Raw genomic sequence first — 19,592 nt, 5'->3', positions numbered from 1 at the left:
TAATAATCTATGTTTTACCACAGAATTATGGTTTATACAAAAAAAAGCCCTTTTCCAATTTAAAGAAAAAAGGGGGGACAATTTTCTCATTCATGTCTTAAGTTTGGACTAATATATTTTTATTTGATGAAGAACCTCTGATTAAAATATGACTATTGGTAAGCACATAGCTTTCCTAATAGAAATTAATAAATAAAACAATGATATTGAGAATAAAAAAAGTATATTGGCCATTGGTAATACCCGTATGCAGTTTTCTTTGAATAACCCATATGTTACTACCAGTCCAATTTGAGCTTAAAATTAGTAAAATAGTATTTGAGCTAAAGCTTTATATGTTTTTTATTGCTTGAAATAGATCATAGAATGAAATAAAGTAATGCTCAAGTCAATATAGCAAGTTTGGTTCTGTTATAGGTGTAACACCACTAATTCAGGCCCGCCAGAAAGCACATACCAGAAAGTAGTACATATTTAACACAAAATAGTTCCTACGCATGAGTGTAACTTTCAAAATATGTAGAATATTTAGGTATTGTTGGTATCAAATGAAAGCTGAAGGACTGGTGATCATTGTAAAACACTTTTGGACTTTTGATTTTGAATATTAAAAAAAATGCACCAAATTTTAAAAAGAGGGTACATTTTGTCTGTTTGTCAGATCTGAAGTACCTGTTTTGGTACATCCAAAGTTTCGGGAACCAGTTCTTTCTTATATGCAATTAAAGGTATGTTGATTTTTTCAGTACAAGACACCATAAAGTGTTGCTTTGAAATGCAATGATTGCCACTTTATTTGAACTTAAAACAAAAGAGGTGTGCCTACTTGAAACGGAGGAATTTAACATAGAAAGCAATGGGACCATGAATTAGTGGTGTACTTCCTATTATAATCAATTTTTAACCATTTTTCGTAAATCTTAGTAATCTTTTAGAAAAATCTTCTTCTCCAAAACTATTGGGCCAAATTTAACCAAACTTGGCCATAATCATCATAGGGGTATCTAGTTTAAAAAATGTGTCCGGTGACCCGGCCAACCAACAAAGATGGCCGCCGTGGCTAAAAATAGAACATAGGGGTAAAATGCAGTTTTTGGCTTACAACTCAAAAACCAAAGCATTTAGAGCAAATCTGACATGGAGTAAAATTGTTTATCAGGTGAAGATCTATCTGCCCTGAAATTTTCAGATGAATCGGATAATTGGTTGTTAGGTTGCTGCCCCTGAATTGGTAATTTTTAGGAAATTTTGCTGTTTTTTTTGTTATCTTGAATATTATTATAGATAGAGATAAACTGTAAACAGCAATAATGTACAGCAAAGTAAGAACTAAAAATAAGTCACTATGACCAAAATAGTCAATTGACCCCTTAAGGAGTTATTGCCCTTCATAGTCAATTTTTAACAATTTTCTTAAAATTTGAAGATTTTCAATAACATTTTCCACAGAAAGTACTGTTATAGATAGAGATAATTGTAAGCAGCAATAAGGATGATTAGTAAAGTAAGATCTACAAACACATCACCATCACCAAAACACAATTTTGTCATGAATCCATCTGTGTCCATTGTTTTATATTCACATAGACCAAGGTGAGCGACACAGGCTCTTTAGAGCCTCTAGTTGTTTTTTGTTATGTATGATTACTAGTATTACTGACCCTGAACAGTATAGCATGTAAAATAAACTTATGAATATTTTATTGTCTAAATAATTGAAGCCAACATGTGAAAAATAAATAGAGGTTCCTACTACATGTACTAGACTATTGCTCTCCTAATAATTCTGTTCCTTTGTTCTTTTTATACTTATAAAATCAAGGTTGGCAGATTTGCAGTAACTTAAGATGTAGACAATAATAGTGCATTGACTTGACATATCAACGATATAAGGATGAGGCTTAGAAACGGGGAATTGCGAGGCTGTGCCGAGCATTTTCCCCGTTTCGGGCTGAATCCTTATATCGTTGATATGTCAAGTCAATGCACTATTATTGTCTTTATACTGCAATCTAAAAAAAAAACATTTTCAATTGTTGTTTATTGTGTTAATTTTATTTTTTTGATTTAAATATTGGGAAAAACCCCCCCTTTAAAAAGGCCTCATATCACACAGACGGAGAAATATAAAACACGATGAAATGTACATCATTACCGCAGTCAATAGTAAACGAATTCATTGCAGACTAAAATATCAACAATAAACATAAAACATAATGATTTATAGGTTGCAAACAAAAAAATATTAAAAAGTGAAATATGTTTTTCCTGAAAATTGCAAAAGAACCAAGTTTGAGTCGTTAAACGCATCATTGTTTACATTGAAAACAAGAACAGGTTGAAGAGGTCGTATGAATAATCAAACATAATTTCGACAAGTTCTATTTAAATATTCATGAGGAAAAGTGATATCAGGTCAGTGACTGTATATGACATAGAAATATACGGTCAACACATTTTGACTGCTCAAATAGAACGAGTGCAGTATGAATGATTTTAAAACTTGTTTTATGACCCACTTGCCAACATTTTGTTCCATTGAAACTTTATACATTTTAGACCTATTCTGACTTAGCTGACACATCAACTAGAAATACAAGGTTATCTGCAGTGATAAAAAAAAAACCCAAAGATTCTGCCTTTTGACATATTGTACTTTTTGTATGAGATTTATCATCTCCATTTAATTTTCAACATTAGCTGCGGAACCATAGCTCCTGAGTCCACAAACTGCAAAAATCATGAGGACTTTAGAGCTAAGGGTCCACAGAATAGTAATACTACCATTATGTCAAAAAGGGGTAAACAAATTTCAACATGATCACTTAACCAAATCCTTTTAATCCTTTGGATGGTTTTGATTTGATATTAACTTCAGTGAAGTTACTTTGTTAAACTTTTAATGCACATGATATGTATAAAGAAGATGTGGTATGCTGGCCAATGAGACATCTGTCCACAATAGACTAACAGCTACAGAAACTAACAACTATAGGTCACAGTACAGCTTTCAACAATGAGCAAAGCCCATGCAGCATAGTCAGCTCTAAAAGACATCAAAATGACAAATGTACAATTCAAAATGTCTCACCTTCTTTTCTAACCATTGATTTTATGTTAATACTAGTAGTCCTAAATAAAAAGCTGTACTACAAGTATCACATAAACCTAACATGATCCAAGAAAATGAGGCCAAGGTCAGATAAACCAAACAAGAAATACATATACACCTTACAAGCATTCAATACACCAAATATAAATGATATATTGCTTATAGTTAAAGAAAAACAGACCAAAACACAAAAATTGAACACTGAGCAATGAACCATAAATGATGTCAAGGTCAGATAAAAACCTGTAAGACTGACAGTTACATAAACAAATATTTCCATGCACCAAATATAGTAGAATTATTTCATATAGTATAAGAAAAACAGACCAAAACACAAAAAACTTTTTAACTATAACCACTATACCATGAAATGAGGTCAAGGTCAGATGACACTTGCCAGTTGGACACTTCACATTCCATACATCAAACATAGTAGATCTATTGCTAATAGTATATGAGATATGGACTTGACCACCCGAATTGGGTTGAGGTCAAGTGAAAATTCTTTGACTGGCATGAGGACTTGCAAGGTATGTACATACCAAATACAGTTATCCTATTACTCATAAGAGAGAAATTAACATTACAAAAAAACATGAGAATGAGGTCAAGGTAGATGGACATATGTCAGACGGACAATTCATAATATAAAGCATCTCTATAGTATGAAGCAGGTGTTCTACCTTCTAATATATAAAGCTTTTAAGAAGTAAGCCAACACTGTCAAGTCATTAAAGATTGCATATTTTGGTATTAATATTGATTGTCTTTGCATCGGAAATAAACACATTTATTCTAAAACCAGTTGTTGGCATGATAAGGGTGATGTTCTTCTCATATATTTTATGAAGGTATGATACTAAACCCCTAACTGGAGGGATTGTACTTGATTTTTATATGATGAAGACATAATCTTTTAATCAGTTTAATTGAGGTTTGGAGCTGGCATGTCAGCAACTGCTAGTAGTCCTTTGTTAATTGATGTATCATTGTCATTTTGCTTAGTTTCTTTTGTTACTTACTCTGACATCGGACTCTGACTTCTTTTAAACAGGGTGTCACTGAGAGCATTGCTATGTGTTTCTTTATTCTACGTTGGCTAGAGGTATAAGGGGAGGGTTGAGATCTTACAAAACATGTTTAACCCTGTGACATTTTGGCCCCTGTCCGAAGTTTGGAGCCTCTGGCCATTGTATGTTTTTAATTTTAGTTCATTTATATGTTTTGGAGTTAAGTGTGACATCTATTTTCACTGAACTAGTACACAATTTTATTTAGGGGATAGCTGAGATTGTCAGGTTGTTGTCTATTTAACATATTCCCCATTTCAATTAACAATTTTATGTAAATTGATGGTGTTTATGAAATTTTAAGTGATCCATCCTGGCACTCAACAACTTAACATCACAGTTATCCAAAACCAAATTTATGATAATTTTCAATATAGCTCCTTTAGCCATGTATACAAAATTTAACTTTCATACCAAGTGTTGACATGAAAAAACGAACTATAAAATACTATAATACGCCCTTTTAGATGGTTGGTGTAGATTGACATTTAGATTGACCCATCCTGGTAATCATTTTAAAATATGTAATAACAAGAATATGTCCCCAGTACACAGATGCCCTATCCGCACTATCATTTTCTATGTTCAGTGGACATTAGAAAGATCATATCATAGGGAGCATGTGTTCTAAGTTTCAAGTTGATTGGACTTCAACTTCATCAAAAACTACCTTGACAAAAAACTTTAACCTGAAGCTGGACAAACGGACGGGCAAACAGACAAACAAACATACAAACAAACGAACGGAGGCACATACCATAAATGGGGCATAACAAATTAATGGCAACTTTCTATATTGCCAATTAGGTCATGTGTTCAAATGAATGCTATTTTTTTTTCTTCTAAAGAAAACACAAGAGAGCACATGCTGAAATGTCTTGCCTTCTTTACTAATCATCGATATTGTATTGATAGTCCTAAATATAAGGCTTTATCACAACTGTCACATAAACTTAACATAAACCAAGAAAACTAAACATTGACTAATGAACCATGAAAATGAGGTCACAGTCAGATAAACCATGCCAGGCAGGCATGTACAGCTAAGAATTCTGCCATACAACAAATATAGGCGACCTATTGCTTTTAGTTTAAGAAAAACAGACCAAACACAAAAACTTAACACAGAGCAATGACCCGTGAAAATGAGGTCAAGGTCCAATAAAACCTATGCGACTGACATAAAGATCATAAAACACTTCCATACACCAAATATAGTTGACCTATTGCATATAGTATTAGAAAAAAAGACCAAAACTCAAAAAGTTAACTATAACCACTGAACCATGAACATGAGGTCAAGGTCAGATGACACCTGGCAGCTAGACATGTACACCTTACAATCATGCCATACACCAAATATAGTAGGTCTATTGCATACAGTATAAGAAAAACAGACCAAAACACAAAAACTTAACTATAACCACTGAACCATGAAAATGAGGTCAAGGTCAGATAACACCTGCCAGTTGGACATGTACACCTTACAGTCCTTCCATACACCGAATATACTAGACCTATTGCTTATAGAAACTGAGATATGGACTTGACAACCAAAACTTAACCTTGTTCACTGATCCTTGAAATGAGGTTGAGGTCAAGTGAAAATGACTGACCGGCATGAGAACCTTGCTAAGTACACACATACCAAATGTTATCCTATTACTTATAATAAGAGAGAATTTAATATTACAAAAAATCTTTAACTTTTTTTTTTTTTAGTCACTGAACCATGAAAATGAGGTCAAGGACATTGGACATGTGACTGACGGAAACTTCGTAACTTGAGGCATCTATATACAAAGTATGAAGCATCTAGGTCTTCCACCTTCTTAAATATAATGCTTTTAAGAAGTTAGCTAATGCTCACAGGCTTGACAAAAACCGAAGAAAGAAAAGACAAAAGACTGTTATGTGTTTATTATTTTATGTCTTTCCTTAAAAACTTTTTGGTAGTTGGAACCATCTACTGTTACAACATAACAAGGAGTTCCACCATGAATAAAATGTCTGCAAAAAAAGAAAAAGAAATAACAAAGAAGCAAAATTTTAGATTATTTATAGAATTGCTAAATTATGTGCTAGATTGACAGAATGTTTTGTCTGTTTCTCAATCAAATTTAACCATGTTCTTCCAAAAATGTTAAGAGATTTGATTGCAGTTGAAAAAGTTTGATATCAATATTTGTCCTCTGGAACCTTAACTAAGACAACAATGTAAAACAATGCCCATATTAGATTATACTCAAACTAGTCTTGTTGAAGTAGAGTAGCTCACATAATCTAGAGTCTCTAGACCCCTCTGTGATTCATTTATGTGATGTAAATATTTTTCAAGGTTGTACAGAATTGTATTGAAGACCCATTGGTGGCCTTTGGCTGTTTTCTGCTTTATGGTGGAGTTGTTGTCTCTTTGACACATTCTCCATTGCCATTCTCAATTTTATCATTATGTTTGGCTTCAGAGATTACCTTGTAGATTTGACAAAAATGTAACAAGATGACCATTGCAATTAAAAAGGAAGATCATATATACATATATAATTAATAATAAGAAACATATATGTATAAAATAAAATTAAAAACTAATTTGTTTTTACCTTTTATGCTGTAAAACGTTTAATAACGTTGACTTTGGGTTGACTTTGTACATTACTTCATTATCTCGGTCTTCAAAATAAACCTAAAAATGTAAACAGGCTTCATTTCAGTACTTACTAGTACTATACTTTGTAATGACTAAAATGACACAAAACTGATTAATACTTTGGATTTATTGTTTTAGTAAGTACCAATTTTCATATTTGGATAGTGGAAATTTTTATTTTCTTGGTAATGATGATGTTCAGCTGATGAAATTTGAAATCAGCATTTGATTTTAAGAGGGTTGTTTTTAACCCATAATTTTAGAAAAACCTTCACATGTGTATGTCTGATGAATTTAACAGATTTATTGGGTTTGGCCCCAATGTGGAATTTCTTGTTTTGAATTCTAGTTTCTTTGTCACACTCTAAAGAACATCAAATTACTTTACTATAGTAATAATAATGTTTTTTTGAAAGAATTTATTGATGCATAAACTCACAATCATATCTAAATACTTTTTATTAAGTTAGTGGATGAAAGGGCAAGTTTTTAAAAACATTAATAAATTCTTTAATATTGATCTTTATCACCTATAATTCCAATAAAATATACTCTTATAACATTTGTTATATAAATACAAAAATTGATAGAACATAATAAGTTTTAATACTTACATACAAAAATTCTATAATTATATTTAATTCCATACTACTGATTCTGATATTAAATTTAAGCCTTGTATTTTACAAAGGAAAAAACAAAAAAACCAAAGGCATATATCTTACAGTGCCTTAATAAATTAACCTACCAGTAATTTGTCTGTTGTATATTTCCTGTCAGTATCCCATTGTGGATGTTCAAATCCATCACTAAACATCACCTTCAAGTGCTCTTCAAACCTATAATTCATAACAAACAATGAGAATTACAGCTAGTTAACAATTCCTCGGAAAACAAAAGCTATATAATGGCAAGTAAATAACACTAACAACAACTGGACTGGGTCAGGTGACATAAAAACTGCAAAAATCCTCAAATGATACAAAAATAAGGAGATGTGGTATGATTGCATATGAGTGAGTCAACTATCCATCTGTTCGATCTTCAGCAATGTGCAAAACCCATACCATATAGATGTCATTCTACTATAACTTGCTGTTTTCAGCATGTAAACAAAACTGTTCTAAAAATAGCACAAACATTTTGACACATACAACTTTTTTTTCATTTTTTGCAGGCAAAGGTATTTTTTACTAGCGAGCAATAATATTTAAAAAATATTAAAAAAATAAAATATATGAAAAGCATTTTATGGAAGCGGGCGATCAGACATTTCCACAGTTTTGGTGCTTGATTTTTAATACATCTCATATCCTACTTCTTATATTACCCTTCTTAGTATGTTCTCAAGACGCCCTGTGGAATCTTTTCACAACATTTCTAGTACAAAAATGGCTAACTAGTAGCAAAGCCTAGACAACTTTGTGTAGTCTGCTCAAATAAAGATCTAGCTGAATATGTACAACAGCATTGGAGAGGTACACATCTATGTATGATAACAGTTATCATTGATGCATTATAATAATAAGGAGAATGGGTATGATTGTCAATGAAACAACTATCCACCCAAGTTCAAAGTAAATTTATATTTACAGTTATAGGCAACCATACAGCCTTCAACAATGAGAAAACCCATACCATATAGTCTGCTATAAATGGACCAGAAATGTAAATTATGAAACAATTCATTTGAGAAAACTGCCGGCCTAATTCATAACAAAACAATTTACAAAGAACAAATTTGACAGACATGAACCAACATTTAATAAACTACAGGCATCTGACTTGGGACAGGCACATATAGAATGGTATGTTGTTTCGAATAAACATATGCAAAGCATATATGCATGTATAAAGCTTTTATATTTTTAAACTATACGTATTTGTGTATACATTGCTCCACTCTAGCAAGAGTTTTACACTTCCATTTGGTGGAAGACTTTTGGTTAATATATTTATATTGCCCAGGAGAAGAGTTTCATAGCAAATCTTTATGTATATGGGGATATTTTTCTGTGTTGAAGGCCATACATGAACTGTGAACTTAACTTGTTACAAACCTCAACAAATTTGGTCACTGGTGCCAGTGGTGGAAGTTTGTCTCATTGACAATCATACAAATTCTTTTTTTTTTTTTAGAAAATTTTGTAAATTGTTGAGTTGGATTTAATAATGTGTTATATTTGTATATTCAATTACCACAAACACTTTCTAGTCAAATTCTATGCTGTATAACTTATGAATAAAAAATAGCAAATATAAATAAAAGTTTCAAGGGAAAATTTTTTTTATCTTAAAAGATAAAAAACTGAGTAGAAAATGTAATAGTGTCATCAGGTTTCCATTTTAATGCATGTACCGCCACCTTCAGAATTCTCACTTCATGTATTTTATATTGCCATCATTCAAATCTTCCAATTCGGAGGCATTGGTGCTTAGTGCCAAATTGTGGTCTTGCACAGATCCATATATTGGCTTTAAACATATTGGTAAAAGAATTATTTAAATCACATTCAACTGCAGTGTTGGGTAGTAAAGCCGTAGCCTGTGTTACCACTGTATCTACACATATTTCACTCATGTCTTACATTTAGAATATACATCATATCATATTTATCCATAATGTTGTGATTGTTAGATCTAGATCGTTTTGGATGTCATTTTCCGTGTCTGTATGACGTTACTTTAAAACGCACAACTGATTAAAATTGTGGTTATATAAATTTAGAAACAGACGCGTGCGGCTCCGTACTGGACACAGGTTTTTAAAAAAAGTACTTTTTTCTCGTCCACCTTTCACAACACGCGGGAAATCTGAGGAACAAGGTATTAATTTGGTGTGGTCTAACCATTTAACTAATTATCAATGTATAAATGACAAACAAATCTACTTTTATATATAAACACTGTTTACAGTATTTTATTAAAGAAGACCAACTCTCCACTGGTAAAGATATTAGTTTGAAGATTAGCTATAGTCTACTAACAATAATTAACTAGAGGCTCTAAAGAGCCTGTGTCGCTCACCTTGGTCTATGTGAATATTAAAGGAAGCAGATGGATTCATGACAAAATTGTGTTTTGGTGATGGTGATGTGTTTGTACATCTTACTTTACTGAACATTCTTGCTGCTGAAAATTATCTCTATCTATAATGAACTTGGACCGTTAGTTTCAGTGGAAAATGTTTGTAAAAATTTACAAATTTTATGAAAATTGTTAATAAATTGACTATAAAGAACAATAACTCCTAAGGGGGTCAATTGACCATTTCGGTCATGTTGACTTATTTGTAAATCTTACTTTGCTGAACATTATTGTTGTATACAGTTTATCTCTATCAATAATAATATTCAAGATAATGACCAAAAACAGCAAAATTTCCTTAAAACTAACAATTCAGGGTCAGCAACCCAACAACGGGTTGTCCGATTCATCTAAATATTTCAGAGCAGATAAATGTTGACCTGTTAAACAATTTTACCCCATGTCAGATTTGCTCTAAATGCTTTGGGTTTTGAGTTATAAGAAGCCAAAAACTGCATTTTACCCCATGTTCTATTTTTAGCCATGGTGGCCATCTTGGTTGGATGGCCGGGTCACCAGACACATTTTTCAAACTGCTAACCCAAAAGATGATTGTGGCCAAGTTTGGATTAATTTGGCCAAGTAGTTTCGGAGGAGAAGATTTTTGTAAAAGATAACTAAGATTTACGAAAAATGGTTAAAAATTGACTATAAAGGGCAATAACTCCTAAAGGGGTCAACTGAACATTTCAGTCATGTTGACTTATTTGTAAATCTTACTTTGCTGAACATTATTGCTGTTTATAGTTTATCTCTATCTATAAAAATATTCAAGATAATAACCAAAAAGAGCAAAATTTCCTTAAAATTACTAATTCAGGGTCAGCAACCCAACAACGGGTTGTCCGATTCATCTAAAAATTTCAGAGCAGATAAATGTTGACCTGATAAACAATTTTACCCATGTCAAATTTGCTCTAAATGCTTTGGGTTTTGAGTTATAAGCCAAAAACTGCATTTTACCCCATGTTCTATTTTTAGCCATGGCGGCCATCTTGGTTTGATGGCCGGGTCACCGGACACATTTTTCAAACTACTAACCCAAAAGATGATTGTGGCCAAGTTTGGATTAATTTGGCCCAGTAGTTTCAGAGGAGAAGATTTTTGTAAAATATTACTAAGATTTACGAAAAATGGTTAAAAATTGACTATAAAGGGCAATAACTCCTAAAGGGGTCAACTGACCATTTCAGTCATGTTGACTTATTTGTAAATCTTACTTTGCTGAACATTATTGCTGTTTACTGTTTATCTCTATCTATAATAATATTCAAGATAATAACCAAAAACAGCAAAATTTCCTTAAAATTCAGGGGCAGCAACCCAACAACGGGTTATCCGATTCATCTGAAAATTTCACCTGTTTAACAATTCTACCCCATGTCAGATTTGCTCTAAATGCTTTGGTTTTTGAGTTATAAGCCAAAAACTGCATTTTACCCCTATGTTCTATTTTTAGCCATGGCGGCCATCTTGGATGGTTGGCCGGGTCACCGGACACATTTTTTAAACTAGATACCCCAATGATGATTGTGGCCAAGTTTGGTTTAATTTGGCCCAGTAGTTTCAGAGGAGAAGATTTTTGTAAAAGTTAACGACGACGACGGACGACGACGGACGCCAAGTGATGAGAAAAGCTCACTTGGCCTTTTAGACCAGTTGAGCTAAAAAGGCTCACTTGGTTCGTTAGAAGATGACTAAAACCTAAAAACATGACAGACAAAACAAACCCAGATAATAATTCCCAGATTCATTTAACAACTTACGTATGTTGTTCATTAAAAGCCTCAACATAATCTGTCATAGTATGCTCTGGATACATAAATAATACAGGCCAGTTGAGTGATCCATCGGAGGTCACATGTACTTTAGCACCACTAGGATTCTGAGTTTCTAAATTTGTCAGCAATGAGGGATGTAAACGAGTATTTTTGCTCGTCTTCATGCTGGCTAACTGTACGCCTTTACTCTGAATAAGAATAAAAAAAATTCTGGTCTATTAATAAAATCACATGTAAAATCAGGTCAGGGATTCTAATTACCTCAGTTTTTTTAAATATATAAAAATTATTGTTTTCGTTTCCTGAGAATTGTCAGGTCCATACATATGAAATGATTTGTCATGTTCAAGGTTTTTATAATTTACAAGTAATACCCATCGTTAATTTATTTTGTTTGTAAGTGAAAAGTGTATATAAATGGTTAATTACATTTAAAGTATTCATGAACTGAAATTTCACATGAATGAGTGCATTGTAATAAAGGGTGTTACCTGTATCACAGCAAGGAGTTTTTCTTCTTCTATTCTTTCTTTTCTTTCAGCTGCTTCCTCTTTTCGTTTGTCTCTCTCTAGTGATTTCTATAGATACAAAAATGCTTTTATTATTTCCTTTTAATAACATATGAATGCAATTAATATAACCTCATTTCAGAAACTATAATTACTATATATAGCTAAATTAAAAATTTTAAAGTTTATTTCTGTTCATATTGATAAAAGTGTCTAGTTCAACACACATTTGTATGTCATAGAATTTGTATAAACTTTAGTTTTTTTATCCTTAATTGATTGATTGTTGCATGTGTTTAATGCCACTTTCAACACTATAGTGCTATTTCATTGTGGTCAGTTTTATTAGTGGAGAAAGTTGGAGTTCCCAGCAAGAACAGCTGACTTTTGGTATGAAAACTGACATTACTAGTCAACTGAGATTGGAATTGAGTGGACCTGACTGGTGCAGGATTCAAACTTACAACCTCAGTGTTCACTGGCTAGTAATAAAGTAGTTCTTAGACCACTCAGCCATCCAGGCCCTTGTTAATCCTACAACTATTAGTGCCAAACAACAAGTATGTAAGATTATTTAATTTATGTGATTACATGTGCATGTGATAATCTTTTTAAAAGACACAGAATTATTTGTCTCATCCACAACTGCTGCTGTCAGTGTCAAAGTGTAATGTTGACTACCAAAAAAGCTTTGGAAACTTTGAGAATCATTTCCTGAAAGCAGATTAGGGCTATTCAATTAAAATGTATGTGCGTTGGTAGGGGACTTTCAAAATATCCATACAACCAAGAACCTTTTTTAAGATAATTTTGCTTATTGGTAATAGATGCATATTGTAAAAAGACCCATGACCGACTAATTAAACTTCCCTTCCTACCCTCCCACATACATTTCATTGGAATAGTATTTAAACAATCTTGCCTCCTTTATCAATAAATGTACAAAATAATTACTAAACTATGTCAGCCCTCTTGATCATCATTTATATGAAAAACATTTTGTATATAACATTCTTATTTCAGCTATTTAATCATTTATAAATACTCTTAAACAGGTAAACCGTAAAACTACTAACAATAGGTTTACCTTTAAACTTTCAGCCTTGTACTTCATCTGTAAAAATTCTTCATTTTCATTTTCTATTTAATTCCAGTAAAGGAAAAGTAATTCAGAAAGATGTTGATGTGTCATGTGGAGTATTATAGTGTGTTAGATAATCATTTTCACAACAGTTAATCAATGATTCACTGATCTCAAATTGGAGTAAATCAAGATTAAAAAAATAAAATAAAAAAATATTAAGACTTCTTACAATCTTGTATCAGAGAAATATGCACAGATACTAAGGTAAAGCTTGTAATTGGTTCTTAATTATGATTTTATTATTTGCGAATCATTTAAACGAAAATAATTATCGTTCAAACGTGTTGATTATTAAATCATTTTTTATATTAATACCTTTGAAAATATTTTTATATTTTAATTTTCATTCTCACTTAGGTATAATTCAGATTCTACAAATATCAACTCCTTTGTATATTTTACTGGATTCATGACGATGGACACTACATTATCACTCTACAAAAGGATATTAATAAACCTGTATCACACCATCTACTGGCTTCATCGTATCTTTTTAACTTTAAACAGCACATAGCACCTGTAAATATGAATAACAGTTCTTCAGTTATTCATTATTTTTGTATATGAGTTACTAATGAGATTTTATTTAAAGATAAAGTTAACATGATTGCATAGTTGTATCATAAATGTCCCATTCTCTGTTTTCTGTGAAATAGTCACAAGGTGTGAGAACTGTAAATATAAAAAAAGAAGATGTGGTATGGTTGCCAATGAGATGTACACCTCCATTCAGGGATTTTTGTTTGCTGTTATTTTTTTTTTAAATTTATGTCCATTGGTTTTCTCTGTTGAATTGTTTCAAGTTTTGTCATACCAGCGCCTTTTTGAGGGTACTATACTATTTTGGTTTTACTCCTTGTTGAATGACGTATAGTGACCTATAATTTGTGGTCTAACGATAGTTACCTCATTGGCAATAATATTACAACTCTTCATTTCTATATTCAATCCAACATAACCTAAGACAATAATAATACAAAAGAATACCCCTTAAAATAGCTTTCATATGATCTGACTTGAATTTTCTGGCAAATATACAGTCATGTAAGGAAGTTCCGTAATTTCCTGAAAAATTAGAAAAAAAGGAATTATTAGTTGTAATAAAACCAAACCATTTGTTATTCAAGTAATATTTTGAAATAATATCCATAGCCTACAAAAAATAAGGTAAAAATGTGTGATTATTTTATACTTGCTTACGTCAGTTGTCGATTTTAGTTATGCAAAAAGAGAACTTTCAGTATTTAGTACTACCAAAAATCTATTTATTTTATAAACATTTCCTTTCATTGTTTACTTGATGTAACTCATTTGATTAGTTTTCTACAGGTATGGCCAGCATCTTATAATGTAATTAACCAAACTGGGCAAAGGGAGATAACTTCAATTCACTAATGTTAAAATATCATTTACGTAGCAGTTGGTTTTTAGAGTTTAATGTTTATTTTTGAAGCAGTTGGTTTTTAGGTTTTAATGCTTATTTTTTCTTCATTTTCATTTTTCAGATTAATGTGAAAGTAAAATATGACCATTGGAAATGAAACAGGAGACTTGATACCCATAACAGTTTATATAATTGAGGGAATGTATATAGGGTGTAATTTTTTGCATCTGATATCTAAATCCAAATACTGTTGTCAAATAAATACATACATTAAAATTAAATGCTAACCTATCTCTGAACCAAAGCAATCTCACATTGACATATTCCATTCCGATGACTATACATTCAAGTTTATCAGTATGACAAATTTCTTTGAGAAGACAGGAATTTGGAGATAAATGAGTTTGCAGATAATAAGTTTAAAACTGTAATTAAAAATTTGTCCATACCTCTATGAAATTGTGCAGCTGCTCGATTTGTATACAATACAGAATTCAGAAGTTTATCAGGACATCTCAATTTAATTCCTTCTGTATAATTGTCTATAGCTATATCATATTTCTTCTTTTTAAACTCATGGTTACCATCCATTTTATATGCTTCTGCTCCGGCTTAAATTATAACACTTATAAACATTATACAAGACATAATATGAACAGCTTCTCCAGCTAAAAAGATTGATTTTATTCTGCTTTTCTGTAATCTGTTTGTTCATGCATTAAAATTATAACTGACTCTGCAGTATGGGCTAGCTCATTGTTGTAGGCCGTACGGTGACCTATAGTTGTTAATGTCTGTGTCGTTTTGGTCTTTTGTGGACAGTTGTCTCATTGGCAATCATACCACATCTTTTTTATTTTGACCTATTTAATCAATTTTTTTTATTTATTTTTATTATGAACCAAGTAGATAAAATTTGTGTCCAACCTAAATGTGTTGTCCATTCCTCCACCAAAGCTCAAGCAATGAATAGATGCACCAAAATACAATCCATTCATTATCACTTATAAAAAGCTATTCTCAAAATCTCCTTTTATTGTAAACAATGATTATCAGAATCATGAAATACTTATGAAGTATTCTTGTTTGATGATTCATGGAATGCTTTATCTTATTTGACAACAGAAGAATTTTTCATATTTTTTCATTTAGCATTTAAAAGGTTGAAATCAAATAAATTAGATATTTTTAAAAGATGATAAATATCAATATCAAACCTGTTGGATTTTCATCTTCGTACTTGAGTTTCATCAAAGCTTCTAACTCTGGTGTTAATGGTTTACTCCAATCTACTTCTGTCATGAAAGCTGGATGATTTGCTATGTCCTAAAACAAACATTACAGATAAACTTTTTTTAGCGACTTACATATGGTCAAAATCTTCATTAATTTTTTTTTTTAATTCTTTTTTTTTATATGTCATATTTAAAATGTATTATTGATTCTATTAAATATCATATTGGTTGTATTAAGCAGAATCTCTGCGCAAAAAATACAATACAATGCGTTGACTCACATACTTCTATATTTAAGTCACTCTCTTTTTCTCCTTCTTTCTCATTTTTCTCCTTTTGTTTGGCTATACAATCTGCCACATATTCTTCTAATTCAGAATCTAATTTCTTTGCTAATTCTGCTCTTTCTTCATCTGTCCATACTTTCTTTTTTGGCATTTTCTGTAAAAAAAAAAGATATGTTCATCCTTAAGACATGTAAGATGAATTGGTGTGATGCTTTTAAAAAAATGTTTGACTAAGTATTCACTCATTTTTTTGCACCCTGTCAGCAGTGTGTATGCAATCTTTAAATTATTCTTACAAGAATATGAAAAAGTTATTAATTTTCTTAAAACATATATGTTTAATGAAATTTAAAAAAGACAACACTCAGTACATGTTTGCAAAGTTTCTACAGATACTTTATAGGCAATTAGAGTCAATAGTTCTACCTAATCATTTATATGAATAAATTAAAAAAAATAGTTTACAAAAAAAGAGATTATTTCAGTTTCCCAGTAGTGAACTTTCTATTTCTATGTAGCAACTATCCAGCAGGCTGAGCAGAGCCTATGCATCATGTGTATGAAGTACAAAATGTATAAATCTCAAAGTTAATACAATTTTTCCAGATCTTACACTTCCTATCATAATATCCTTGATAGATGGATGCAGCATACAAGGAAGCTATTGAGTTCCAAGTCTTGAAGTCAAATCATCCCTTTGAAAATTTTATGGACAATTTTAATTTAAAGAGTTAGTTGACCTTTATCTTTTTTATGAATTGTTTGTTTCACAGATGAACAGGACGACCAATATGTTCCAATTTTTCAAATTCATCATGTCCATGTCTTGTTGTTTTTTTTGGGGTTTTTTCTATGGTCGGGTTGTTGTCTCTTTGGCACATTCCCCATTTCCATTCTCAATTTTATTTACCTTGAATGTGACCTAATGAAATCAACTTTTAATGGGTTTGTTCGGCCACAATACACAAACAGTAGTCCAAATAATTAATATAGCCTTGCTAGACGTCCTAATTATTTGGACTTCATGTACGGGTGCCACATCAAGTGATGCAGGATTTTCCTACCCTTTCCAGAGCACTTGGAATCACTGTTGATTTTTGGTAGTCCGAGATTACTCTGACGTCTAACAGCTGTTTTGCCAGACAAGCTGGGGCCGTGGGACGTCAGAGCTCGTCCCATATCAAAAAGTGGATATTTGCCCACCCAAAATAGATGGGCTGCTTCGTCACTTCTGGTGCCGGCTGACGGCCTTGGAATTATATAAATCGGGCATCAATCTGTTTCTTTTTGACATTTATCTTTTCATTTATGCAAGTTTCACCTACCTGCCAACCTTTATTTTTCCATATTTGAACAGTTTCCACAGAGACCCATCGATTTCTGCATTTTGCCTTTCATTTTCAAAGATTATCACGTGACCACGAGAAAACAGTGATGATTTATGCTAATGACCATAATGTAACACCTCGTTCATTTACGATGCAAGTTATATAAGTGTCTGAGAGCTTCCGATTGTTCTCGTGGTCGAAACTAAATGCTGAATACCGATCTCCTGTAAAGGAGGTGAAAAATCGAGGTTGGCTACTAAATGTTAAACATCGATCTCCTACAAAGGAGATGAAAAAATATAAATATTTGCATATTTGAGTCTCGAGGCCACAAACTCTCTCGTAACTTGACTTCCATTTGAAAGTGAAAGTCAAAATGCAAACATCAATGGGTCTCTGTGAAAACTGTTAAAATATGGAAAAATAAAGGTTGGCAGGTAGGTGAAACTTACATAAATGAAAAGATAAATGAAAAATGAACAGATTGATGCCCGATTTATATAATTCCAAGGCCGTCAGTCGGCACAAGAAGCGAGGAAGCAGCGCATCTATTTTGGGTGGGCAAATATCCACTCTTTGATATGGGACGAGCTCTGACGTCCCACGGCCCCAGCTTGTCTGGCAAAACAGCCATTGCCGTTGGACGTCAGAGTATGCACCTTATCGCTATTTGTCCGCCATTACTGGATATCACACAGGTTCCCGTAAAATTTTGATGTCATAAAGCAAAATATTTGACACCACAATGGAAAAGTGACTGTTGTTGACGTCAAAAGTTCAAGCGGCCGGGTCAGCCGGTATTAGCGATAAGGTGTATTATCTCGGACTAGATTTTTGGAGGAGTTTGTGTTGCTCAGTCTTTAGTTCTATGTTGTTTTTTTTGTGTACTTTTTTATTTTAATTTTTTTGTGTGTTCACCATGACATTTAAGTCTGTTTTCGCCTCACAGACAAGTGCCTGCGTTTCGACTGCTGTCACTAGTGTCAGTGATGAGTTTGGAAACCATTTGGTAAAACGATTTTGGTCTTTATGATGTCCCTACTACTTTTAAACTACTGAAAGAAATCAAAAATCGCTTCATGTACTTTACATGTTTTATCTAGGCTCCATTTTCTGTGTTTTGGAGTGAAACTTACAGAAGAGATGAAAACAATAATATAAAAACGTGATTTTTTTTACAGGAAGCAAGAAACGAATACTAAATACCGGCAGCGTAACGTAACGGATATGCATATTCCGTATTTAGTGATCTTCTTCTTCCAGTTAAGCGGCCGCAATCAACTGTCTGATTATTCTGCCACTGTGATAATACAAGTATTAGCTTTTCTAAAAAATCTTGCCGTTTTATAGCTTAATATATTGAAAATGTATTTTTTTATTTGTAGTATCATCCATTCAAAAAGATAACTCTTGTATATATATTGGGAAATAAAAGTGGAACATTATAAATAAAACACAGGTGTTTGTGGAGTAAACCCCCCTTTTTTATTTTTGGTTTTTATATTTTATTTTATATTTTATATTTGATATTTTAGCTTACTGTCAGTATATTAACTTAGTTTTATCTATTTAAGGTGTTCAAAGACTTTTCAATGCGATTTAACAATATTAGTAAAAAAAAAATCCCTTCCATCCTTATCTTCCACAAGTCACCATTTCAGAATCTAATGCATTCTGGGTAATACTTTCAAAAGCATACACCAAAATGTTGTGATTGATTTAAATTGTACAAAACAATGGAAATTAAACCAAAGACGTAAAGTTATTTACATTTTAGTATACGAACAATGAGATTACCATATCGTCCTTTAGATTCGAAAAAGACAAATTGTCCCTTTATTGTGAAAAAAATGGTTCAACTGTTTCAAAACTTGCATGATTTTGACCCAGCAGAGCAATGTTCTAAAGATATACTTTTATTGATTTTTTTCTTAAACTAAGTTACCAAATTTTGTTGTTTTCTAAATTTCTCCAAGTTTTGGTCACTCAGATTTTAAGTTTATTGAGA

General features: G+C 32.0%; 1 protein-coding gene across 3 annotated transcripts; it reads right to left on the bottom strand.

Moving 5' to 3' along the window:
* Positions 1-6,087: 6,087 nt before the first annotated feature.
* On the bottom strand, positions 6,088-18,813 carry LOC139522880 (tetratricopeptide repeat protein 4-like). 3 transcript variants are annotated; one of them, XM_071316515.1, is made up of 12 exons: positions 18,721-18,813; positions 16,255-16,410; positions 15,952-16,060; positions 15,184-15,345; positions 14,338-14,415; positions 13,801-13,867; positions 13,294-13,351; positions 12,189-12,275; positions 11,683-11,885; positions 7,578-7,668; positions 6,783-6,865; positions 6,088-6,192 (listed from the first exon to the last, which is right to left on the bottom strand). In XM_071316515.1, the coding sequence occupies exons 2-12, from the start codon at positions 16,405-16,407 to the stop codon at positions 6,093-6,095; spliced, it is 1,191 nt and encodes a 396-aa protein (XP_071172616.1). In that variant the 5' UTR covers positions 16,408-16,410; positions 18,721-18,813; the 3' UTR covers positions 6,088-6,092. The 3 variants fall into 3 exon arrangements, with proteins under 3 accessions (XP_071172616.1, XP_071172624.1, XP_071172607.1); XM_071316523.1 differs by having other exon boundaries at positions 18,675-18,736; XM_071316506.1 differs by lacking the exon at positions 18,721-18,813 and adding an exon at positions 18,503-18,520.
* Positions 18,814-19,592: the final 779 nt, after the last annotated feature.

This window comes from Mytilus edulis, chromosome 1 (genome assembly GCF_963676685.1).
Source record: "Mytilus edulis chromosome 1, xbMytEdul2.2, whole genome shotgun sequence".
Lineage (NCBI taxonomy): Eukaryota > Metazoa > Mollusca > Bivalvia > Mytilida > Mytilidae > Mytilus > Mytilus edulis.
The sequence above is the reverse complement of the archived record's forward strand: the minus strand, read 5'-3'. Positions and strand labels throughout refer to the sequence as shown.